This window comes from Nannobrachium achirus (genome assembly GCF_963921795.1).
Source record: "Nannobrachium achirus genome assembly, chromosome: 2".
Taxonomy (NCBI): domain Eukaryota; kingdom Metazoa; phylum Chordata; class Actinopteri; order Myctophiformes; family Myctophidae; genus Nannobrachium; species Nannobrachium achirus.
In genome coordinates this window covers 59,966,898-59,994,397 of record NC_137811.1, presented here as the reverse complement: position 1 = coordinate 59,994,397, position 27,500 = coordinate 59,966,898, and the positions used below count along the sequence as shown (strand labels likewise).

Below are 27,500 nucleotides of genomic sequence, written 5' to 3'. Positions count from 1 at the left end.
AGATTATCCCAGATTCAAAGAAACATCTTCACATAAACATATAGGAAAGTATTCTTACAAAATCGATCATATCTGTTTAATTGGTAAATCTATAAAAAGAAGTCAGAGTAACTTAAAGAAAATTGACAACTATGACACTATATTTTCTCATTGTTGTACAAGATTTTAGTGACTTGTGTGAGTCACTGAAATCCTAATGTTATTTATTAGCAGTTTAAAGGAGTAGTTCACCCCCAAAATGACCTTTTTTCTTTTGATTACTCACGCCATAGAGACTTGAGTTTTTTAGGAGAATGTTTAGGTTTTTGTCACATTTCTAAGACAAAAATCTGATTACAATAAATGTACCCCCATTTATTCCGGAAGGGGACCCAAATGTGTTGATGCCCTATTCACTAGTATAGTATCCTGTGATCCAGCATGATCCACTAAGTTTGGCGGATTTTCTTAGTTTGCTTAACAGTCTGGCCAGCCTCCTTTTTGACTCGTATTTCAATTACAGGCATGAAGTCAGGAAGTGACTCGAGTTTTACATTGGACAACACTGGTTCCCCCCTGGTACCTGGTTTTATTTGTGACTGCTATTACTATTATTTGAACAGCACATTACAGTACAGTACCTACAGTCTGTACTGTAGCTAGGTACTGTACTGTACTTATTTCTTCATGCAGTTGAGTTTAGCAGGACGTGCAGAATGCAGATGTCTTTGTTTTGATGGGGTTAAAGCAGGGCTGAGTTTTAAAGCTGCATATCTCAAATCTGCAATGCTCTTTTATTTTTGTTTTTTCTTTTTCATTCTAAAAATAAAGGTAGAAGGTCACACCTGACAAGTTGGGACACATATAAGAGAATCTGATCTGATCACAGGAGAGGAGGATAGGCAGACAAAGAATAAGGGTTGAGTGAAAGAGAGACCGTAATTTAACTTCACTTGTCAGATCCTGTCTGAAATCTCCCAACATGCATTGCTCCTATTGGATCCGTACGTTAGTTAACCCTTTATTTCAGTTGCATAGGGTAACCCAAATTAAACCAGTGGTGTCCAATCACTTACTGTACCATGGAGGGTCAAATGTATGCATTGCAGATTGTCTCTCCAAACAAACACTACAGCTGATTTCACCATGTAGTGATTGAAGGTGTGCCAGTTAGAGAAATCTGTTGGTGCAGTCAGTGCTTGAGTGAAGTGAACTGTGAAACCTACTGTACACTGGGTCTGCCATAGCACATAGCTTATTAGACGATGCTGGGCTCAACACTGTCGTTGCAGTGTGTGTTGAGTTCCATTGTGTAATGCTAATGACATGATATTGTTGATGTAATATGATGTTAATTGGTCCACTGATTAGCCGGAAATAAAGCTTCATTGTCTGGCAGATGAGTCAGCACTCAGCAGGCTGTGTGAAGAAGTAGAACACAGAACAGATCCTACCGTAAACAGTGAAAGTGACTGAGTGGAGGTGTCACACGCTTCAGCCCACCCTTGTACCTGATTAACCACATGAACCATAGCGTCCCTCCCTATTCTGGGGCAAACATTTGGCGAAAATATCTCATCTACAAAACTCACGACATGTCACAACTGATCTTACAGATCAGCTATTTTTGGCAAAGAGATTTGGTGTACAGTAATGATTGGCAAAGCGGGGTCCAGGGACCCTCAGGGTTCCATAAGTGGGTTCCAAATGTACCCTTACAGGTCTGGTAATCCTGTTTTCATTCCATTTGTACATTTAGAGTTATGGGGGTCCTTGGGGTTAAAAAACGTTGATTGTATTAGTATTACAGTTTGTGACTTTGGAATGAGCACTCCCCAGTGTGGTGGCAGCTTCAGCAGAGAGGAAGTTTAACAAACTGTGGAGAAAATCGTTTAACCTTGAAGTCATAATGCTAGGCTTCTCCTGATTGTAGAGTCGGACGGAAGTGAGAGTGGGGGAAAAGAAACATCCCTCTAACTCCCATAGACAGCCCCACAATAGCAGACAGTAGCTGTAATTATTGGGTGACATTTACTTAGTGGCTGTTAATGGGACAAATAACAGCCTGCATTGTGGCACTGGTACAGCTGGACCACAGTGACAACCCCTGCTGTCACTCTGTAATACAGCTGTGAAAGCACATCCTGTAAACCAGTGGATCTCAACCTTTTCAGGCCGTGACCCCCCCAAAATAATCATATTTGAAATGGGGACTCTCCAAAATATTATTGGAACTGGGATCCCCCAAACCCAATAAGCACTTGTTGAGGCATTCAATTTAGTTTGACTTGGGTTCCACAGATAAATATTGTGAACATTTTTCTAATTTTCTTCTTTCTTAAATTATTTGACAATTTGTCTAAGGTTGGACCATTTTATTGCGAGTGCGACTACTATCAGAACTGTCACATCTTGACCGTGTCTGTCTGTATGGGTAACGCATGTCTTTTTTGTTGATTGACTCTCACGCTCTGACATCATGCTCTGACATCACTGTGATGTCAGGAACCAAATCCCTTTTATTGCCATATATGGAGATCCCTGTGATGCCAGGGGAACCAAATCCCTTTTATGACCATACTGTATATGTAGATCCTTGATGTCATCAATATTAAGCCCATATCTGTGAATGCCAATATATATATATATATATATATATATATATATATATATATATATATATATATATATAAAATCACTGTGATGTCAGGAACCAAATCCCTTTTATTGCCATATATGGAGATCCCCTGTGATGCCAGGGGAACCAAATCCCTTTGGCCAGATGGCCAAGACATGACCCTTAGGCGTCTTACTTGTAGTTTTGATGCAGTAATGTTTTTGTTTTCCCCCCCCTCTTTTGAGGTATTAAAAAGGTCTTAAAAGTCCTTAAAGGGGGGACCCATCAAAACTCATGTGGGGACCTGGGGGTCCCGACCCACAGGTTGAGAACCACTGCGGTAACACAGCTGTGAAATCACATCCTGTAAACAGAGATCACACTGTGTTGACTGTAACTGGCTACTGGTGCCCTGACATAATATTGTTGTCACCCTCTTGAGCCGTGCTATTATTCAATGAATATAATATATAATATATCAAGCATTCAAAAGTAGCAATTACACAATGCACAAGCCAGAGTGTCAAACAAACTCAACAGCTGTTCATGGCTTGGCGTTTATAAAAAAGAAAGAAAGTAAATGTTTTGATTCTGATACAGTAATAGATACATGTAATAGATATAAGATACCTGATGAAAGTCGTTTAGACCTAAACATTGTAATAAACTACTCATGTAAGTTAAGACAGTGCAGGATTTCATATTGTTTTTACAGTATGTAATAGTACAGCAGATTTTCATAGATTTCATAAGCCATGTTTCCATAAACGTATTCGAATTAGGGAAGCGAATTATCAGAAATGCGTATTAAGACAAAGCGAATTTAGCCCGTTTCCATTTGCGGGTGTCATTCGAATTAGCAGACTGTCGCATAGGTTGATCGGGATGATTTTTTCAGACCGAACCGAGACGTGAGCACTGCACGTCTGACTGCTGTGACTCGATCGCTGCACAGTGCTCATCCTGCAAGTTTCAGCTTCCTCTGGAAGGTGGCCGATCTGCAAGCTCACAGCGCGGCGCAGAGACGCCGATGCGAGCTGCTGTGAGCTTGTAGATTGGCCACTTTTGGCACGCAACACCGTGTGAGGAAGGGTTAGCCACCGATGGCTTGACTCCGGGAGGTGAAAACGGGAGGAATTTACACACGGTCCGTGTCACTCCGTGTGTAATAAACAACAGGTTTGTTTTGTGGGCTATAAACGCTATACAATGGACGTTAAGTTAAGCGGCAGGGGAAAGTATTACGTTGGCGGACGATATGGACCCAGAACGTCATATGTATTCGCATTTATTGTCTGATCCGATTCCATTCACAAATAAGCATTTCGTTTATTCGATAAAGCCTCAAAATCCACCTCCTCCAAGCGGATAAATTTTTTTGCGGATAATGAAACTTTATTCGCATTTTGAAGTGTTTCCATAAAAAGATTTTGCAAATAAGCCGTAAATGCGCATTAAGAGGCTTTATGGAAACGCCACTATAGATAGCTAATTGTTTGACAGCACTATCATCAGTGTTGTGTGTAAATCAATGTTTTTTTTTTTTGTTTACACATTGTTTCCTATCAATTATGTTAGATTTAAACCCCTTTCTAAACTTAGCCTCTGTACTTGGTGAACTCTTTTTTTACCTCTACACCAAAAATCCACAACTGCTATTTTTGGCAAATGTTCCCACAGGGATGCTTTGGCGGCTCACCCCTGTAGGGATCTCGGACCCCCTGTTGCAGAAATCATGATTTAGAGGCATCCTGTGGAAGTTATAAGTAGAGTGTAGCTGTGGTGCCGAGGCACACTGGTGTGCCATGGGACAAGTCCATGTGCCTTGGGAATCTGTGACAAACAACCTCAAATTATGATTGCAATATACACATACGTCAGCAATGTAAACAACTGTTTACAACCATAAAAAGGTATACATTTCTTTTAAAAGGTATACATTTTTTATTTGATTTACTACTTTTCTTTTTTTTCTTTTTTTTTTGATGGAAAAAAAAAATCTGAACACTCTTATAACTAATCAATGTCTTAATTCATGAATACGTAGGATAGGCATTCACAAGCTTTCAGCTTCTGCCTATTCCTTTTGATCATCTGTAACAATGATTGTGTGAATGTATGACCTGTATAAATGTATGAGTTGATCAAATAAACTAAACTAAACTAAACTATATATCCTGTACTTTGAGCTCACTCGTTTCCCAATACAGAGACATATTCTATACTCTACTTACCTACCTACCTAGATTGGCAGATGTGCTCTTCCCAACATTACCTGTCAGCAGATGTGGGAGGCTAGATGAAAGGGAAATATGAAAAGGTTTCTTAAGAGAATAAGTAACGTTTCAGCAACTGACATTAAAGGCCAGGTCTGATGAGTCAGGAGCAGCACAATGGCCAAAAGGGAGGCTTCATAACAATTGCTCCACTATGGTTTCAGCTGGAGTTGTGCTGCTACCTGCCCTACACCAGTATATGCCTAAACTGCAGGGAGAAGTTGTCAAATGCAGCCATTGTATCCTGATTGGCGAATTATCCATCCAGTGTCCAAAGACACTGAATATTTTAAGGGAGTGAACGAATGATTTGAACTGTGTGCGCTGACTGCGCTCATTTGAATGTTGTTGTCTCTCCACTCTCCATCATCCTCATTGTATTATTGATCAACTCTGATTAATAATTGATATAACCTGTAGTGGTGCCCTTAGCCCCAAAAGTTTGAGAACCAACTTCTGTGTACAGTAGAGACTGTTTTGCATGGAATATAGGTGTACCTTGAGATTTGTACAAGCCCTACGAGCCCTGTGATAGCAATTCAAGACCCCCCCCCCCCCCCCAGCTCCCTATCTCCCCTGTTTACCAACAGAGAGGCCGATGAGGAAGCTCAAAGTGCTCTTTGTTTTGAGTGGCGCAGGAAGCTGAAGCACGGCAGAATGCGAAGCAGCAGACTGAGCAGAGCAGCACAGCTGCACAACACCACAGCAAGTAACGTCGCTGTCGGGTGGAAACCTTGTATGTCCAAAACTGTTACTTTTCAGGAAATGGAAAAAAATAACCTGTGTTCTAATGGATCCAATGTAGGTATTAATTTGTCACACACAGGCTCTTAGTTAATAGCAGTAATAGTAAACTTAGGTAATACTTGTTCATTGGTTCAATATTTATAAAACCCACACACACTTAACCACTTTCACTTTCAAAATGTTCAAAAAATAGCAGATCTGCAAAAGCGAAGCTGCACTTTTCCATGACTCTTGTACCACGATGTATGTTGGGCATTCATTTATGAAAAAAACTGCCGACAGCGCCAAACAGAGAAAGTAAACATGAATGAATGGTCTTTGATAAGCCTGGTGTGAATAATCCTTACTTCCTTTTTTAGCCTCTATTTGACATTGTAAAGGAGAGAGGCAGGAAAGATAGAGACATGTAGCACAGGTCATAAACTGGATTCGAACCCGTGACGTCACAGATTGGTGCCGGTCTGTCTCAGTGTGGGTTGTTTTGCGACAGTAGGTTGTGGTTAACTATGAAAAACAGTACAGTTGTACAAAACAATCAGTAGAACCACCGATCCAACCAATATGCCCATAAAAGGGGACAAGGACTGAGAGACAGTTACTGACACGTACGGACATTTGTCTGGGGTCTCACAGCACACGGTTGGTTCTACATACAGGGATCTCCATATATGGGCATAAAACGGATCGTACGTATGATGTCAGACGTCATAGGACTTTCAAATAACGAGAAACCGAGGGGAGCATTTCGCCGTTACTACGTGTACTCTTTTCGACACCCAAACCAAAACCTTACCCTAACCCTAACCTCCTTGGGGTGAGTCGCTAACCCTCCCGACGCTCCGTTGTCGAAATGATGACACATACAAGTAGCGAGATTTCACCGTAACCGAGTAAGCATGTCTGGGGTATGTGTCATCATTTCGACAACGGAGCGTCGGGGGTTACACATCTCTATTCAGAAACATTGCTATTCAGAAGATTGACTTCCATTATTCTAAATGGAGGTGCCACCTAAACCTAACCTAAACCCTAACCCTAACCTCAGTGGGGGTATTTCTGAATGGGGATGTTTCTATAAGTAGGGGTGTTTCTGAATAGAGGTCTGCCCCCCTCACAGCACACGGTTGGTTCTACAGACTCCAACCTTTGCACACGGATAGCTCAGACTTTTGCCTATGTTCTTAGCTACTTCCCCTGACGTTACTGTACTTGCACAATGTACAGTTGTATGAAACAAAATGTCTTTGTAGAACCGCCGATCCAACCAATATGCCCTTATCTCCATATACATGGATCTCCATATGGGTATCAGGGATCTCCATAGGGTTACTGGTCCGATATATATTAATAATGAATTCCGTCCTGTGCGAATTCCATCCTGCGCGACCTCGCCCTCTGCGCAACCTCGCCCTTTAGGCCGAGGTCGCTTTTTGCCCTTAGGCGTCTTACTGGTATACTAACTCACTGAACCATCAGGACATTTACCTGTATAAATTAATTAAATTCAAACATGATTTCTTTAGCTAATAGCTTTGGGTAACCACTTAAATCCTATTTCCAAAATAGATTTTGTATTTCATCCACAAAAAAGCAGATCTACAAGCTCATAAGGTTTTGGACATTTTAATCATAATGACATGCCCAAAGTAGGGACGCCAGAGTTAAAGTGGTTAATGCCAAGAAGTAGTTCCTGGAAAGGTGTTGGTCAACTGTCATTTCACAGAAGAGGAGTTTTGGGGATTTTCTCATACATTATTTATTTAAAGGGAGCGGGTGTAATGCAATACTATGTATGCCAGGTGTCTGAACCGAATACAATAGTCTATTCTAGGTGTTTCGCTCCGTTTTACTCAGTTTTACCTTGCTTCCTATAACTATAATATAGTTAATAATAATATTATTATTATCTACAGCAGTTAATGACTTGTGACTGCAGTGATACGGTCAGTTGAAGTGTTGGTGTACAACAAAAAGGTACCACAGTTAGTTTCTGATGTAGCCTGCTTTAGCATGACTATACTACTAACACACAACAAAGTTCCTCTAATATAAAGCAATTAAGCAGAGCTGTCAGTATAAACAATTCATGACTGCAAAAGAAAAAAGGTCTTTGAGATTGAAGATGAAAGATTTGTCTTCTTGTTACATCTTATACAAGCACACAAGAAAGTAGAATTGTTTGGTTTTTGTTCCTCAACCTTGTAACAGCAATAACACAATTTCAAAGAAATAATGAAATAAGCAACTATATTAAAGGTGATACACCATGCATTTAAAAAGTATTTATGTCATATTGTTTATGTCCCAAAAACGTTTTTCAAAAGGTTTGAGGCTAAATTACCACTCCTGAATAGAGAGCCTCTCATTTTTGAATGGCTCTCAGAGCATTTTCAGCTGCAGTACCACCTTTGGCCTGAACTGCGCCACCCCCCCCCCCCCCCAAATCTTTTTGGAAAAAAAAATTTTTTTTGAAAAAAAAACACTTTTTGATTTTTTTTTCTTTTCTTAAAAACGGCCGTTTATGACGTCACAAACGGCAGCAAATCTGGACAGCCTGTTTTGAGAACCCGTGGGATGCTTTTAACCTCCACCTTCCCAAAACCAGAGAAAGACACAACGGTCTGAAATGGGACTTTGTGAGGATAGAAGGTGCTAGTGGGACCCCAAAAAAAAAGGTTTTAAAATAGGAAAAGTGAATTTTCATGGTGTATCACCTTTAATGGGGGAAAAACGTTTCCTGACGACTATTTAATATTTGCCATATTATTTGACAATTTGCCAATGTTTGTCCAGTTTTTATATCGTAGTATAGTTTGTTGATTACTGTTCATGCAATAATGGTCTTTTTAATTTCTTTCTTTCTAGGTTAAAAAGGTCTTAAAAGTCCTTAAATTATCACTTAACTGTCATCTGGGGACTCCCCCAAAATATTCAGCCCCACATATTAAAGCCATTTGCAGGCTCACAATGCATCGCATTGTGAGCTTGTACAGTAGATCTGCTATTTTGAAATGGGACATTCTGCACAATGAGTACTTTTACTTTTGGTACTTTTAAGTATATTTTGATGCCGATATTTTTGTACTTTTACTCAAGTACATTTTGAATATGTGTAACCACTTTGTAACAGAGTATTTCTACATTGCAGTATTAATACTTCTACTTAAGTAAAACATTTGAGTAGCCTACTTTTTTTCCTTTATCAACGGATCAACGGAACTGGTATTCCTATTTCCTATTTATCAGTATCTCAATGAAAATGCAGTTTTCAGGGTTTTGAAGGGTTTAAATACTGTAATTGTTTTTATGAACGTTATATTCTATGAATGTTATATTGTCATTAAGATCTTAGTGTTTTGCGAATTATTTGGGGGCCCACTTGTAATTACCTCGCGGCCCACCACTGGTCCCCGGCCCACAGCTTTTAGCAGGCATCCCTGCCTTTATTAGGCTGCACCATCCTTTCATAATGCTTCTGCAGAGGGACATTAATGTTGTGCTGCGTGGCAAAGTATTAATGTGCGCTTAGACCTTGAACTCTGGCACACTGAATAAAGTGATGCTGATTGCTCTCACACAGCATGTTGTCTCTAACAACACTCTGGTTAAGTGTCATCCAAAACCTTCTCTAAATCGTGCTCAACCGCAGTGCATTGATGGTGGATTACTGGATTCATTCAGATAGTTGTTCAGAAATAGTTTCCAATGTTTGAAGACTATAATGAAACAATAATGGGTGTTGCAAATATTTCCACATCTCCCCGTTTCTCCTGCAGTAGTTACTGTAAGCCATCGTATCATGCCTGGCTTGTCCAGATTCTGCGACATGAAGCAATAGGTTGTTTGGCAATTTCCCCATTTCACAATCCATGGGAAGGGTTCCTATGTACGTATGATATGTATATGATTACAATGTAATAAGCACAATTATATCAATAAGCTTCTGTGTAGACAATGGCAGTGGCTAAGGAAAAGCCTTTGAACCCAATTATTAATTGCAAAAGAAACACTGTATTCTTGTGTATTTGCTTTATTTCGGGCTTCCAAAGAACTGAACCTCATTCTAAATGCATGGTTCATTTAAGTAGCTCTGGCTACTTATATGAACAGGACTTTCAGTTTTGATACATATAGAAAGGGTGTGTGTGTGTGTGTGTGTGTGTGTGTGTGTGTGTGTGTGTGTGTGTGTGTGTGTGTGTGTGTGTGTGTGTGTGTGTGTGTGTGTGTGTGTGTGTGTGTGTGTGTGTGTGTGTGTGTGTGTGTGTGTGTGTGTGTGTGTGTGTGTGTGTGTGGGAGAGGGAGGTGGGGTTGTAGGGTCTTTCCTGACATCTTCATCGACTCACAGCTATCTCTTTTTAGAACCAAAATAGAAAGGGGTGTTGAGGAGGCCGGGTTTGTGCACTGAGGAAATGGGCTACGGTTAAAGTGACTTGGCATTTCCTGGTCTCTCTCACTTGACACTGGGACACATCGTGCGAGAAGACAGTCTGAATGCTGATGTGCTGCTGAGGTATCCTGTGTGTCTGTGTGCAGGCTACTGTACACTCATCTGAGACTGGGTTCCCCTGGAACCCCCCTCCCCTGTACAGCATCATGCAATGAGACATGGACTTGCTTCCTGATGAACGCCAGCTGGTAATGTACATTTATGTCGCTGATGCAAATAAATAATCAAAGATATTGACTTGATCAGTGCAATTTAACCGAAAGAAGTTTGCCTTACATCAGTGGTTCCCAACCTTTCTTAAATATAAGGAACCCCGTATCTCTGGAGTGTACAAATGGAACCAAATAGAACTTTTAAGGGTCCATTTGGTTCCATTTGTATACTCTCAGAGGAGTTAGAGACCTGTAAGGGTTCATTAATTTGAACCCCCTGAAGGAACCCTGAGCCTGGGTCCCTACCTGGACCCCACTTTGAGAACTACTGTCTTAGATTCATTTATTGTTCACCGCGACCGTTTTGTAGAAGAGTTATGACCGCTACTCACACACTTACTTGCAGATGAGCTGTGATATCGCTCGTTTTAAAGGGCACCTCTCTATCTCTCCAGTCTCCACACTGTATGCTTGGAGTTGTATTCACAGAGCTGCCCTCCATAGGGCCCTATGCCCCATAGTGGGCAGATGCTTCAAATATATTGCTCAATTGGTGCAGTTTATGGGAAGTGACGAAATGACCATGTGCATCATGTGTTGTTTATGTTATTTGTGGTCATGAGTAAGACCGTCTGCTGATGGCAAATGCTCATGTTCTCCTTCCAGTGCTTCTTGGAAAGCAGCAGTCATCACAACGCCACTGAGTGCAGCAGGAGTAGTTTCACACACATCAAAACTGAAGCTGACACGTTTCACTTTGCTTTTCACCCAGAGCGTCTAGGTGTATATTTTACAGATATCGTTTCTGTTGTAAAAGGACACTGCCACCGCAACATTTGTAGGAAACTTCCCATTTTCCTGTGTTGGCAGAATATAGTCGTAGGGTACCGGTAATAGTTTTACATTAAGTTGACACACCAGGTTTCACCCGCGGAGCAGTTTTCATAATCTGAATAGGGATGGACATCGGAATCGGCCAATATCAAAAATCGAACCGGCCGAATCGGTGACCGGCAGGTCACTGACATAAATACCAGTTTTATGCCAATTGTGTCTATGGCACTGCACAGCATGATGCTCTGGTCCTGTGACTAAAGTAAACATTTGCAAGTAGCAGCCAGTCTACTTAGTGGCAGCCTACAGAATACAGATGGTGCTGATTTCCTTTGCAATGTAAGGATATATTCCATAATCCTGTGTCAATTTCGTCTCCAAAAAGAAGGGAAAAAAAGCATGCGTCACCTGCTTTCCTCCTGCCTAGTCCAGACGGTCATATTAGACTGGATATTGTCTGTGATTTTGGATATTGTACTATTGTGATTGATTTGGCATTAGCGTTCTTCTAGCTTATTGGTACTCAAATTGAAGTATGTCTTGTAGGCCTACTTGGCCTGAAAAAAGGGTATTAGAGCAACCCTATTTTCTAGTTCTTAGCTAAAGAAATCGGTATCGGAAAAAAAAAACGTTTTTGGCAGGTCAGACCTTCATAAAATCAGTAAAATGGCCCCACAAAACGCCCACAAAACTGATGAAACTGATGAAAAGTGATGACTCATCACTTTTCATCACTAAACCATCGTTTTTTAGCCCAAGGAATGTTTTTTTGTGCAAAACAAATGCTTGCAATGGATTCAGCATCATGACAAACTCCTAGTTAGACCCCTCACATCCTACTTAAATACCCAGAAAAAAAATGTATTTTCCTCCTGTATAGAAAGTCGATGGGAGACCGACTCTAGCGGCTGATAACATCAATTAAGCTGGGTCTCAGAAAGGGTTATCAAACCAAAATGTAAACTAGAGACATGTAGGAACTTAACTAGGAAGTCAAAAATGTAAAAAATGTACGGTCACCTTGGGTGGTACCAATTTGTGAAGATATCAGAATTGGCCCCTGGCCTATAAAGACATACAATACTATACAGAAGAAATCATCAATACTAGTAGTATATGAGTAGTAAAGGTATATTTACAGAAAAACAGTGGCGCGTAATTTCTTTTGGCAAGCTAGAAGACTTGTCCAGGTGCAAATTGCTGTACAGTAGATCAATTATTTTAATTTCTGACAGTGTGTGACAAGTTTTAAATTGTTAAACTGTTAAAAACTAAATTAACTCCAAATTCCATTGTACCTACCAATAACAAGTATTTGCTGCAGTAGAGAAAAAAAGTGCAAGAAGAGATGCTTTAGTTTGACGTGCTTGTGTTGCTCTGCATCACCGCTGTGCTGTATGTCATCTGGTGTGATGTGATGAACGGTGTGCTGCTATAGGAGGGGAGAACGAGCAGCAGGATATGTTGCACTGCTCAAGCAGATGGATGCTGTGATAATGTACAATATGAACCTGCTGCCGTACATGCACTACAGCGGCCGTCACATATCGCTGTTGTCGGGCAGAAATCCATATTATTCCATATTATATTATTTGGGGGGGGGGGTGCATTAACGGCTTACTTGATCACAAGTAAGCAAGTAGCTGATTGGCTTGTCGATCTGCTACTGTTGATACTTTTGAATTTGATTTTTGAATCCTGAAAATAAACTTTTCAGGACGTTTTTTCACCCGACAGCGTCTACAGTACCGTATTTTCCGGACTATAAGGCGCACTTAAAAGCCTTTAATTTTCTCAAAAAACTACAGTGCGCCTTATAGTCCAGTGCGCCTTATATATGGATCATTCATTGACATTGACATTCCCTTTAGCACAGCTCCATCTGTTGGATGCATAACGCAACGGTAGCGTCTATTATGTGCGCCTTATAGTCAGGTGCGCCTTATAAATGAAAACAGTTTGAAAATAGACCATTCATTGACAGTGCGCCTTATAGTCAGGTGCGCCTTATAGTCCAGAAAATACTGTACATGGAAAATGAATCCTTGTGTTTGTGTGTGCGTGCGCGTGTGTGAGTGTGTGTGTGTGTGTGTAAAACAACTAGCAGCATGTGTGCACGACTGCACGTGTGTGATCTTGTCGCAACATCCTGTTTCAGAAACAGGGACTTTAACATTTAATGCCAGTGTGTTGACATAGCATTTTTAGGTTTTAGAAACGTTTTTTCTTTTTTTTACTGATTAGGTCTACCTATATTATTGTTATTCTAGATTGATATTCCTATGCATTTGTTGTATTGCTGTTGAAGTACTGACATATTATCTTGCTTATTATATAGATGTATTACCTGCTTATTGTAAGTCGCTTTGGATTAAAAGCGTCTACTAAATGCCTAAATTGTAAATGGTTGACGAGCACTTCAGTACGTAGGGCTCAGGGACAGACTTTGTGAAACAACAAGAACTCAAAGCGCACAGGCCAGTTGTACATGGGCCTGCACACATGACTGGACGCCTATGCTCACCTTTATCTGTCTGTCTGCCCCCTCACCTCCCCTCCCCCCTTTCCAGAAAGATGTGGGCTATCTGCAGCAGTGGCTCGAGGCCTTCGTGGCGTCCTTTGAAAAGCTCATTGACGTGCAGTCGCTGAAGCCTCGCAGGTGAGCGGGTTGAACACTTATTTATTTTTTACACACGGCCCATGGCCCTAAGGCTCAACCGGTGTCTGGTGTCTGTCTGCCAGACACATTTGACCTTTAACCACACTTAAGCCCTGCTGTCCCTATTCAGGGCATGGCCCTATAGGTGGAAATTGGCAAATATTTTAAAGAAAGGTAAAATTCGGAATGTTCTAAAGTGGTAATACTGGATCTACGATCATGTATTGGCTATTTTCACTATCATTTGTACACAGAGTTACAGACCCATAAGGGACCATGTGGTTCCACTAGTATACAAGGCTTAAGAGGTTAACCTCATCATTGTTTATTGCCAAAACAAATAACGGCCTGTGTAAGGGCCGAAGCATACTCCTCTTTTAGAGCCAAATTTAATTAGTTCAAATTTCATTCGTTTTCATTCACCGTCATTAATTCGGCTGTTCGGTGCTGCCGAGATTTTGTGACTCCCCGAACCAAACCAAAATAAATTCGGCTCTAAAAGTGGAGTATGCATCGGCCCTAACACCCCTCCCCCTCTCCTTTTCTTATCTTCTTTTTGCTTCTTTCACTTCCCACCCACATCTCTCTCTCTCCTCCTTTGCCCCACCACTCACCTCCTACTTCTCTCTCTCTCCCCCTCCCTGCCTCCAGGCTGGAGGAATGCAGCTCCGAGGTGCCCCTGCTGCCTCGAGAGGTGCTGGTGTTCCTCAGCACCCAGCTGTGGCACAGTGCCCTGCACCTGTCGGGCGGCGAGCACGGAGGGAGCAGCCCTCACCCCCTGCTGCTCATCAAGTTCTTCATCATCATCTGCAGGTGAGGCTACGCCACTCCCAACCTTTGTTTCATTTCAAAGACCCTCAGTTTGGTTTTCTTGACATCACGCTCTGGCTTGATGTCCCTTTTATGCCCATATATGGAGATCGCTGATGTTTAGAAAACGCTCAATAGTGGGCTCGATAAAAGCCCGGCTCAATAAGCAGGATCGATAAGGTGCTCATTATCAATAACTAGACCAGGTCAACCTGGTTGTGCCAGACCCCCTGTCTGTCATCATCATTTATGACATCATGCCTTTTGTAGGCATGTCATCATCATGTCATCATCATATATACCCTTTATATAGAAAACCCGGACAGACAGACCGACATTTGCTTATGTAGGCCTACCCATTTCATGGGTCTGGCAAAAATGTATGAGCTCCATCCCTAGTCCCGATGTCATCAATATTAAGCGCATACTGTATATGGGCATGTTCTGACATCACATTGTTGACTATCATGCAGGGGTCTCAATATATGGGTAACTGGTCCGATATACATCACTGGCCAGATGGCCAAGAATTGGTGTGACCTTGCATGTCTCCCTGAGGCGTCTTACTAGTAATCATTATCAAACATATAATTTTCCAAATGTCTGTCTGTCATGTTGTCCAAAAATCATGCAGATCTGTACACAGTATCTCTGTAGCCATTAAACGAAACGGGTATTTCTTATATTGATGCTCCTACATATTATCATGCAAGCACCAGTTAAAGTTACTTTCCATCCCTCATATACTGTGTGCACAGTGCACACCCCATAACCCACACACTGCACATCATTTCGGAGCTCATATCTTTGAACGGGTAAGGGCTAGTTGTTGTTATTAGCAAAGATGGGTAGCTGAACTGTCAGACGTATGTTATTGCTTTTGAGCGGTCTTTCATTGTTATTTCAAAGTTGAGTTATACCCAGAATGATAATATTATGGTACATTTATTTGGCTACCTTTCATATTTGACACAAGAGAGTTCGACCCACCCCACCAAAGGGGTTTGATGCTGGTTTTCTTGTTCATCTGTCCTGTCACATTAGAAGAAAGTGCCATAAATAACTAAGCATCCCCCGCCTCACGAGGTCATTGATTCACTGTGTGAGGCGCTTCTCCTGCAGTGAAAAGCAGAGCATCATTTTGGCATTGTGCTGCCCGCATGCCCCAATGACCTCCACCTACCCTGCACTGAACCTACACTGTACTACATTTACTGGATACCTTGTAAATGCAAAGCAACCGTATGTTGGTTTGGTGTCAGTAGAGTTGATGGTAGAGTTATGTGGCTTTAAATCTAGATGTCTGTCTGTCTGTCTGTCTGTCTGTCTGTCTGTCTGTCTGTCTGTCTGTCTGTCTGTCTGTCTCTCTGTCTAATCTATCTTAGCTAATCTATTTATTTTCTGTCCTCCGCAGGAATATGGAAAACATTGACCAAGACAAAACCCCTGGTTTTGTAGTTGAAACGATCAAGCTTTTGAGTTTCTGTCTGAACCAGGTAAGGCCTGAACGAGGAGATTATTTACTCGTAACTCTCAGAAGGGACGAGATCCCGTGATTTATAACACTACTTTGGCTCCGCGGCCTCCTATTTATTCCCAGCAAGCTGTGATTATTTACTGCCTACAGCCTGCTCTGATAAACTATGCAGAGGTACAGTATGATATACAGTAGTGAGGATGGAGATAGAGACTGCCTGGCCTTATGCCTGGTTTATGCTCAGTTATACGACGATGTACTGCGGCAAGTGACACCATCATGTGACAGAGTGTAAATCAGGCAGTAATCCTCCTGTGTGTGTACTTGACATGTACACACACAAGAAGTAGCACAACTAGTTCACAGCTAAAAGAGAAGTAGGCGGGTCGTGACCTTTCTATTCATTGTTTATTGGAATGTGTTTTTTTATGTTGTTGCCTGAAATAGAATTCGGTGTGGTCAAAATCTTCCCACCATCCCCTCAGTACCCTCATATCTGACCAAACACCTCCAAAAAGTTAGCGACACCCACAGCCACAACACCAGAGGGAGCGCACACAATGATCTGATAACACAAATCCATAAGACAAATATGGGTAAATTCTCCTTCTACAACACTGCCACCCAGGTGTGGAATTCCTTGACTACCTCCCTTAAAACATGTACAACTGACAAACATGAACTGTACTTGTAATGTACTACATTTCTGTCTAATAAAATAATCAATCAATCAATCAATAAAAAAAAAAAATCAAACCTCGGTTCGAAGTGGAGCTGTGTGTGTGTGTGTGTGTGTGTGTGTGTGTGTGTGTGTGTGTGTGTGTGTGTGTGTGTGTGTGTGTGTGTGTGTGTGTGTGTGTGTGTGTGTGTGTGTGAGCAGCGCGCCCGCGCAAAAATAATAGGCCTAATATTTTTTATCATTTTTTAATACATTTTATAATGGAAATATGTATATATATATATATATATATATACAGTATATAAAATATATATATATATATATATAAATGAATAAATTAAAAACGACAACAACAGGCAACATATTTTTGCTATGTTTGAAAAATAATAGGCCTAATATTTTTTTTAATTTTTTAATCCATTTTATAATGGAAATATCTATATATAAATACAAATATATATATATAAATGAATAAATAAAAAACTACAACAACAGGCAACGTATTTTTGCGATGTTTGATTTGTTCTTTTCTTATTTAAATAAAAGATCACACCCGTGTGAAGTGGAGCTGTGTGTGTGTGTGTGTGTGTGTGTGTGTGTGTGTGTGTGTGTGTGTGTGTGTGTGTGTGTGTGTGTGTGTGTGTGTGTGTGTGTGTGTGTGTGTGTGTGTGTGTGTGTGTGTGTGTGTGTGTGTGTGTGTGTGGATCATGTGTACCGATTTTTGTGACATTTGAAGAAAATATGTAGGAAAAGGAGCAAAAAGTGTGTTTTGGAGAAAAATCAAGATGGCGGAAAATCTATCATGGCGCAAATGGGCGTGGCCTATATGGGGAGATGCGTCATGACCCAAGGAATCCAGGGAAAAAATATTTTTAATTTTCCGACCTACGGTTCAAGAGTTACAGGCCAAAACGTAAAGTGGGGTGTTATGGCGCCACCATGCGGCCAAATGACACAATTATTTTTTATTTAATCCTTGAAATCATTATGAACCTCCTCTCCAAGTCTTGAAACTCTAGCCCCTATGGTTTGCGAGAGACAAATAATTGAATGTGAGTTTTTGCAATTCCCATTATAAGTCAATGGGGAAAATTAATTCACTAATAAATTAATATCAATTAAACTATAGAACCTTTCTCTTAGAAAAGTAATAGCCCACGATTCCCTAGTAAGCCGGTCGATTTGACATATGGCGCGAGTGTGTGGTGGCAAAACTGTGGGACTAGTGGCGTGCCGAAGTTTAGGAAGTTCAGGCTACATACAGACACACAGACAGACACACAGACAGACAGACCCACACGGCCACGTATAGGGAGCCTGTGCTTCACACAGCTCCAAAAAACATGACTTTAAAAAAAACATAACCGTATTTCAAGATTTCAAAATAAAGTTAATCTACTCGTTGAGTCTTTTCATTTTGTAACAAGCAACCTCGCATTGGTCCGACCAGGTTAACATTATCCAGGTTAGCATTCACCAGCGTCGGCAGGTTAACAGTTCACCAGGTTAGCATTCACCAGTGTCGGCAGATTACCATTTCACCAGGTTAGCATTCACCAGCGTTAGTTATACTGAGGTTAGGGTTAAGGTTAGGTGTATCTCCGGCACCTCCGCGCAGCCAATCACAATCTTCCGCTGCCTTAACCCATTTGCCTTTTTGATACACTCGGACTGAAAGACCTTCAAAAAAGGAGTCCCATACAGGACCAACTATGTTTGCCACAGCCGCACGACACCGCCGTGCGATATGTGGACTTTTCATCTTCCACTTCTTCTGCTGTAATGATGCGTGTTATTATTGTGTTCCAGTTAAAGAAGGATGCAGAGGATGAGTCGGGTCTACAGCTGGTGGTTCAATATGGACTGCTGCTGTGTGAAAGTCTCTTCGACCCTTATCAGACATGGAGGAGACGACTGGCAGGGTGAGAGACAGAGAGAGAGAGAGAGAGAGAGAAAACAGGAATGTGTGTGTGGGAGAGCGAGAGTGTGTATGTTTTGAGTGAGTGTGTTGTGTGCGTGTGCGTGCTATACCCTACACTCGTGAGTGGGGTGGAGATCACTTGAAGAATGTGTGGGGGTTGGAGTTAGTCTTGCTTTATACATTCACGCACGTGCGCGAGCGTGCACACACACACACACACACACACACACACACACACACACACACACACACACACACACACTCTCGTGTCACACAACTATCATGCCCACGCGCATATTATGGTGACATACCCTCAGACTGTAATGAGGAGAGTTACACAAACCCTGCAGAAATCACAATCCATGGTCTCATTAGTGCTGAGCCTCTTGCAGCCATTGCAGGACATACTGCATTATTGATGATACCCATAATGCCTGGAACACCAGTGGTGGATAAAGTACTCTTTAGGATTCTTGATTTAAGTAGCAACACAGCACAATATACAGTATGAAAACTATAAAAATACATATATGAACATTTACTTTCCAGGAAAAGGTTCAAAATGTTACTTTGAGTAAAAGGACAAAAGTATCAAGATATACTTACAGAACCAAAAAAAAAAGTACTAACATTTTTCAGAATTTGTCAAACTTTAAGGAGAATTCCGGACTATACATTTTCTTACCTTAATCTGATGTTGTTTTATCCCAGAACGAGAGTACAGTTTTTATTCTTCATAATTCCATCACGAGTCCACCTCAGCTCTGAGCTTGAGCGGTGGGGTTTTGCGGTAAATCGCTTATTTTAATTTTATTATTTTGGTAGATATCCGTCGTTCATAATGACTAAATACTGTCCACAGTCTTTGTACTTCCTGAAGTCTTGCAAAACGAGATTTCACCCGTGATTTCATCCAATGTCCCATTTGAGCCGCCATAGTCCACTACGGGACACAAACACTGTGGGATGTATTAGTTTAAAAAAAAAGTACTGTACTTGCACAAGTACACTGTCAAATTCACAATGTTCATTTAACTCAACGTGTAGAAACAGAATGTTCATTTACTCCCAAGAGTTTAGAGTGTGCAAATGTACTCGGTGGGTTGTGGTGACCGGCAGAGGAATCATACACGCACGCGGACGGACACACGCATGCACACACGCATGCACACACGTCACTCACGCACGCACGCACACACGCACGCACGCACGCACGCACGCACGCACGCACGCACGCACGCACGCACGCACGCACGCACACACACACACACACACACACACACACACACACACACACACACACACACACACACACACACACACACACACACACACACTGACTGTATTGTGTGTGTGTGTGTTGTAGGGAGGAGGTGAGCCTTTTGGAGAGGAACAAGTACAAGTTCTCCCCTCTTCCCGTGGCTGAGGAGCTGCCTGCCCTCTTCAATGGTGAGTCTCTCCTCTCCTCTCCTCTCCTCTCCTCTCCTCTCCTCTCCTCTCCTCTCCTCTCCTCTCCTCTCCTCTCCTCTCCTCTTTTGGACCCTACATACCAGAAGAACTCTTGCTTTCCATTCCCAATCCATGCCCTTTCATGTCTTTCATTCTTGCTTCTGTGATACTTGCTTCCATACAGGATATAAATAAACAGCACAGAGATATCATAGAAACTTTGAAACAATAGGCTGTACATTCCAGTCAGCCAATATAAAACGGTGTCCTTTCCTCCACTCAATACTTCTCTATATCACAGTGCTAGTGTTCTTTCCTGTTACCTTATCAAAAAACATATATATAAATATCTCCGACATCTACGGCTGCGAACGAAACAGATTCGGATACGGAGGCCAGAGTCTAGGTCAGCTGACTTTGTCTGTTTTCTCCTGATAAACCTACTTGTTACTTCACACTTAAACTAAACAAAAATTCAACTTAAACCAAACTGGTCTCATAAGTCTAATGCAAAACAGAGGGACGAAGGTTTGAGACACTTATCGGTACACAGGATGTGATGTAACAATACAGTACTGTTAGTCCATTTAGTTGATGTTCTTATAACGAAGGAGCAGGAAAGGCCTCGCTTATTGCTCAAGTACACTTCAGCAGAGGAAGTGGCTGTTGGACTGTGACCCCCTTGGCCTTTGTGGGGTCTCTGAACCTTTGACTGTTAAATCAGTGGATCTCAAAGTTGGGTCCTCAAGGAGGGGCCAGGGGGTTCTCAGCAAAATGTCTTCTTAATATAGCATCAAAATCAGTTTAACCGCTTAACTCTATATATCGGCCATTTTCAAAATAATCAAAACATTTGGAATATTTTTTAAATGTTTTTAACATCACAAATCTTCTATGGGGGTCTCTGTCACAAAATATTTTCCGCCCCACCCGTGCCCAGTCAGTGGCTTCGTGATATACTGTAATATCCTGTCTTAAACTGGAGATGTTGAGACCCGGGGTCCGTTTATGACATTCTACCACAACACACAAACTGCATAGTGTGGCGTACTCTTGCTCTGACTGTACTGTAACTCAAAAACACAACAAATCTTAAATGTCTATTCTGCTATATTTTCTGCCTTTATTTGCCTTTATTTGTATTCTATATTTGAGATTGTGTCGTACAACTGTCCTGGGGATTGACGGTGGGGGGAGTTTCTATTGTATTTTTTATTATGCCAACTGAATAAAAAGATTTGAACATTGAAAACATTTGAAAATATGTTTTAGCAACTCCAAAATGAGCCTGTACAGCGACCAGTCAGTCCAAAGAATAAGGCCGCTCTTCTAATTATCAGCTTTCTATCACCAGAGTCCAAATGCTTCTATTAATAGGAACCCGTTTGATTAGCATGTGCTGATCTGTAAACCACAGGGGAAATCTTTGTCTTGACTAGCTTCAGTATTTCCATGGATTAGGAAGATTATGCCACAATACACGGCAACAAGCCGTATTTCAGAATGTTAAGCGATTATTTGTGCATTACCTGGCCAATTAGAAAGGCTTTTGTTGCTCCTTTTGGTATACAGTAGCCACCTACCCTTGCACATTATTTTACCGACGGCCTATCTTTAGCTAAACACATCTTTCATATAGTGTTTATGCTGGTAGACTGTACATATGTTGCTGGGATATTACATCCTGTGATTTTTTATTTTTTTTGTATTTTTTATTAGACAAAAGTGAAGAACAGAAAAAGTATATTCAATACAATAAAATAATGTATTACAGTACAAGTACAGTTAAACACCCTGCCTAAAAGGAGCATCCCAAAACAGTATATGTACAGGGTAGGGGAGACAAGGGGGGTGGGGCTCACTCCTCGCCTGCATGGGAGAAGTGATAACTACCTCCGCCTCTGGCCTCCTGAAAGGTGAGTTTTCAGGGCAGTCTTGAAGGAAGCCAGCGTGCTACATGTTTTAAGGGAAGTAGTAAAGGATAAAGGGAAGTAGTCAATGCTGCACAATAAATCACAAAAAATGGTCAGTTGCGGGTAGCTTTTGGTTTAAGGTGCTGTGGTGTGGTGTTTACATTGAATCTCAGGAAAAATCACTTACAATGTTTAAAGAGTAACTAAGCCCCAGAAAGGGCCAATGCCTGTAACAGCTCACAACTCATGTACAGTTTTTGGGTATTCAGTAATATTGATTCAGCTCTTGACATTTTAATGCAAAGTTGATGGATCCTAGAGACTGTGTTATAACCACCAATGGTGACTGCCCAAACTCCTATGTCCTCTTAGACCTTCAGCTCCGTTGCGACAAGCCAGTCCAGTGTGTCATCGTCTAGGTCAGGCCAAACCTTTTAGCTCAAACCTTTTAGCACAAATGTGCTTGGAAACCAGTGGTCTAGGTCAATTGAGCCACTGGTAGGTATTTGGGGCAGCTGGTCATCACATGCTACTGGCTGTCCTGCAGTGCCAGCTGCCAGCAAGCAAACGCCAAAGGGACACGGATGTGTGATTAGGCGTGTCTTAGCCACCCCTTGCCCTGCCCTGTTGAAACATTTTATTTGATGGTCTCAAGGCACAAGACATTTTCAGATGGGGGGTCCGCAGTCAAATATATATCATTTTAGGGGTTCTCAGCACGAAAAGGTTTGAGAACCACTGATTTAGAACTTAAGGCATTTGTAGAATCGGCCTCAGGTCTTGTTGATTGATTGAATACTTTATTAGACAATAATGTAAACAGCACAAGGTACAGTCAGACATTTGGGATAAAATGATTATCCTAATGGCTTAAGAAAAGCTTATTAGCATCCAGGTGGCACAGGCACACGGGTAAAGTCCCTGCCCAGTGCCACCGCTATAGAGAATGTTTGATTCCCCCACAGTGCCTCCGGTCTGCTGGCTCTGGCTCAGAGGAGACTGTCTACAACCGTTGAGACCAACATTAGGAGTGCTAATCTGCTAGCTTATTTTATATCTGTCCTCTCTGTCTCCACAGAAAGCCTGCAGGAGAGCGAACAGTTCCCAGAGCTGCTCACACTGAGGCTGGTGCATCTGCAAGGGGCCGTGATCAGCGGAGGAAAGGTACTCTGCCCTTTTTATCATCACAGTAGGCTACGTTCTCTACGGGGACCCAGGGGTAAAGTACCTGTCCACCACCGCAGGGTCTAGGGGTCCGAATCCACTGCCGTGTTTGGCCGACGGTCTATGTCTATATTCGAATGCAATTGCCAGGTTTTTTTTAAAAGGAGGGAAGCAAGGCCGGGGACAGCGTTATATTTCGCTACACATACCCCTATGGACCTCCCAGTGTGGGCTCCTCACTGGCATCTAGGCCAGTAGGGTAGAATAGCAGTGGCAACACAGAAATGTGTGTGGAGGATTCATCGACATAAAGGCTAAATTGGGACAAAAGAAAAATAATGTATTCTCTACTTAATCTGTGTCTATCTGTGCCTCTGTGACACTCATTTTCAACATTTTGGACATAAAACTGACAGTCTTATTGCAAGTGCAATACTGTAGAATGAGTTCCTAAGATCCCTCACATTACACAACAGTAAGTTGGGGGCTGCGGTGGCCTAAAGGTTAGAGGAGAGTACTTTGGACGAAAGTTTCCTGGTTCGATTCCCTGGATCGACAGAACAAATCTGGGTCGGTACATGGAATGACCGACCCTCACACTCACACCTCCCTCAGCACCGCTGAAGTGCCCTAGCAAGACAACGGAAATGGCCTTAGTTGACCTTCCTCTGACAGGTCAATCTGAGTTTTCTCCAAAACAGAAAAACATATCTTTCCTGTAAAGCTCATTAAAATCTTCTCACAAGACTAAGACAAAGAGCCACTGTAGATCTAGGCCTTCCTTACCTACCCTCCCTCACACCCCCACATGGGTAGCCTGTCTCAGGGTCATATACCGTAACATAATCTTTAAATGTAGTAATTTCACATATCCTGGTATCCAAGTGAACCTTCTCGACTCCGCAGAAATCTGTCAATGCCTCCTGCGTTTTCCCATACCTGCGGAATAGTATATTACGCTGTTGCACCCTGCATCAGATTGTCATTGTCATTTTCATGCTCTGATCCTGTTCATGAACAGTTGGATTAAAACCGTCTTTGTTTGATACTTTTAACTTGTTTTGAGTTTATCTATTCCTTGAGCAAAGCGTTGTCTGGTCCTTTGTGAATTTTTCCCACCACATTCTACTGGGCAGTTCCCAGCTTCTAATGATTCTGTGGGATAGTGAAGCATGGCGTTGCTGAAAAAGAGCATTGGTGCTCAGTGAACTTCCCCTGGATAAATAAAGGATGGGAAAAAAGTAGCCCAAGGTCAGAATCACAGTGCTCAGAAAACATTGTTATTCTAGAGGACCAGAAAAGGGGCGTTCCATTATTAGAACAGGACAAGAGCTAAGAAAAGAAGAGAATTGGTTTCTTCTTCTTTTTTTGTTACCACATGAACCCTAGTGTCTGTATTCTGGGCATGTCAGAGTAGGCAAACAGTCCGCAAGGGAAAGGGTCGGACGGCGACAAACTAGATACCTGAGACTAAAGTTTACTTTTAGCTGCATCCAACACATTCACTGCCATTTCAGTCAGCTTAACCGTTAGGCAAAAAGAAAACATGATTACAGGTTAAAATGTATTTTTTGGGTGTAATAGATTAGCATATATAAATGAGGAGGCAGGTACTCTTATCATGCAACATACAAACAGAATGACAACAGACCAGCAGAAGAGTCTTGTTTTAAAACGAAACTAAACAAAACTAAGAAAGGTTCCCAGAACCTCGTCTGAAACCGGGCCATGCCCAATGGAAACAAAACCAGAACAAAAAAAAAAATAGGTTCAGGTTCTGGAAAGTTCTGATTCCACCTCGTAGTGGAAAAGAAGCTTATGAGAACTCCAAAATGTCTTCCAGAAGAACGGCCTGCTCGCCATCACCCCTCACTCTGTCAAGGCCCTGTTCTCCGTCCTGCGGGCCTGGTGCTGTCGGACCTCTCCGGAGCCCAAGGACCCCGCGCTGCTGCGGCTGACCCTGCAGTGCCTGACCGCCATGATCCACCTGCTGCACTCCAGCAGCCCTGCTGAGCGGCAGGTGGAGATCAGGCTCATACTGGACGACTTCTTCCAGCTGCTCAACTGGAACCGCCCGCCCACGCTGGGCAGCGAGGAGGCCGACACGCGGAGCTGGGAGGACAGCCTGATCACCCTCCAGAGGCACATGCTGAGTAAGAATGGAATCACAAACGGTTTTAGAACGGCAGTTCTCAAAATATTTAAAATACCTAAAAAAAAACTTCTAAATCCTAATGGTTTTCTGAAAAAAGTGTTTCTTTATCTGTGTTGATCAAAGTTTTTAATGTCAAGGACCCCCTAGAATTATATATGTATTTGACTGCGGACCCCCATCTCAAAATATTTAGTTCCAAGGACCCCCCAGAAGCAAAGATTTTAGTTAAAAATGTTAACTTAAATAGAATATATATTCAAAGATTTGTTTTTCTTTCTTCAAAAATAGCAGATCTACAAGCTCATAGCTATGAGCTTGTAGATCTGCTATTTTTGAATAGCCAAAGTATAAAAAATGATGGGTAAAGTGGTTACGTGACACAGATGCATTCCCGGTCTTAATGGGTTAATGTCACAGAGCCTCAAATTGATGTGTGTTTGCCCGTGTGGACCCACAACAGAAAAGGTTTTGTAGCTACTGGTTACAAAGTCACTGCAAAAGAGCAGACGCTTAAGAAAAGATTTGTGTTTTAATTATAATTCACAATTTTTCCCAAAACTAAAAATCACGATTATTTTTTTTTTTACATTTCCAAAAGGTATTGTTGATTGGCTACTGTATGTATAAAACAGGGTTAAAGTGGTACACTGATTATGACAGATTTGCCTGGGGGCCCCCCTGAAACCCTGCAATGACCCAGGGGGTCTCTGGACCCAGTTTGAGAACCACTGGTTTAACCTAACAACAAAACACCAAGAACCACAAACTCACTATATGCCTACTACACAGTACTGTACGTAAGGGATGAAGTACAGTTTTCATCGGTCCTGCAACACCCTCTCTGGGTTTATTTCCCAATAACGTATTGCTGTGACAGTTAGTATACATGTGATAGTGTTGGCAAAGCTTCCTTCATTGTCAAAGTGCATTCTCTTCCTCCATCACAGTTTCAGGCCTTTCAGCAAGCGTTGTGGTCAGGCTTATTTCCCCCGGTGTCAGATAAGTGTGAAATCTGTCAATATGCATGTGTGTGCCAGGATGATGAGCCAATGGTATATATAACCATTATTTAACCAGGAAGTCACATTGAGGTTACAAACCTCTTTTACAAGTGAGACCTGGCCAAGATAGGGCCAAAGTAGCATAGTAACTAACATACGAAAACAAGCATGATTACAGAAATGTAAAGCAGTTATACAAATCAAAGGAGACATAAAAACAAAGATAATTTAGCTATTTTTGGCAAAGAGTTTTGGTGTAATGGGACAAAAGAGCAGACCAAGTACAGTGCCAACCCAGGTCATGTTTAAGTGGTTAAAATCTGGTAATTCTTTCTAAGGTTATAACAGCAAAAACAAGATATACAAGCTATAAACTCTTTTTGAAAAGTCATTATTAGAATCGGCCTCCGGTCTTAATGGATTAAACTGGTAAACGTGGCGTGTGTGTGCGTGCGCCTGCGTGCGCCTGCGTGTGTGCGTGTGCGTGTGTGCGTGTGTGCGTGTGTGTGTGTGTGTGTGTGTGTGTGTGTGTGTGTGGTGTGTTTTAGCTGCTGTGCCGGAGATCCTGCAGTGTTCTGACAGGCCCGTCCTGCAGGCTGTGTTCCTCAACAACAACTGCTTTGAACACATCCTCCGACTGATCCAGAACAGCAAGGTTAGAACCCCTGTCCACATACACTCCATGCTGGAGCCATGCTTGTGTATTCTCCACATCCAACTCACTGCAAACTCCATGCTGTAGCCATGCTTCTGTATTCTCCACATAAGGGGTTTTCAACGTTTTCAGGCCAAGGACCCCTTAACTGAGAGAGAGAGATGAAGCAGGGACCCCCTCTACATATTGTATACGCAGATTTCATCGACTCGTTTGACAGCACTGTCATCAGTCTATGTTGGATTCTTGTTAATGTTTTTCTTTTCTTTTTTAGACATATAGCCACTTCAATCGTCGATATGTAAACTTGACCTTTCACTCTGCACTTGGTCTGATTTTTTGAGCGGTGGTCACAACGCTCCTATACGTGGCCGTGTGTGTGGGTCTCCGTCCGTCCGTGTCTGTCTGTATGTAGCCTAAACTTCGGCGCGTAACTAGTGCCGCACCATTTACGCCACTCGCGCAATATATACATCAAAATGTGCGGCTCGGCCGGGAATGGTGTGCTATTACCTTTCGTTCCGATCCGCCTTACCATGCCTACGTAATCGGCAAAAAACAACGC

At 42.0% G+C, this 27,500-nt stretch overlaps 1 protein-coding gene across 1 annotated transcript in view; it reads left to right on the top strand.

Annotated features, from left to right (window-relative positions):
• nbeal2 (neurobeachin-like 2) overlaps window positions 1-27,500 on the top strand; it is a 110,303-nt gene that overhangs the window by 5,144 nt on the left and 77,659 nt on the right. Inside the window, exons 2-9 of the mRNA XM_080754576.1 lie at window positions 13,623-13,711; window positions 14,363-14,524; window positions 15,936-16,017; window positions 18,487-18,599; window positions 19,965-20,047; window positions 23,039-23,124; window positions 24,968-25,277; window positions 26,829-26,935. Coding sequence (XP_080610702.1) covers window positions 13,623-13,711; window positions 14,363-14,524; window positions 15,936-16,017; window positions 18,487-18,599; window positions 19,965-20,047; window positions 23,039-23,124; window positions 24,968-25,277; window positions 26,829-26,935 — 1,032 coding nt within the window. The remainder of the gene's footprint in view (window positions 1-13,622; window positions 13,712-14,362; window positions 14,525-15,935; window positions 16,018-18,486; window positions 18,600-19,964; window positions 20,048-23,038; window positions 23,125-24,967; window positions 25,278-26,828; window positions 26,936-27,500) is intronic.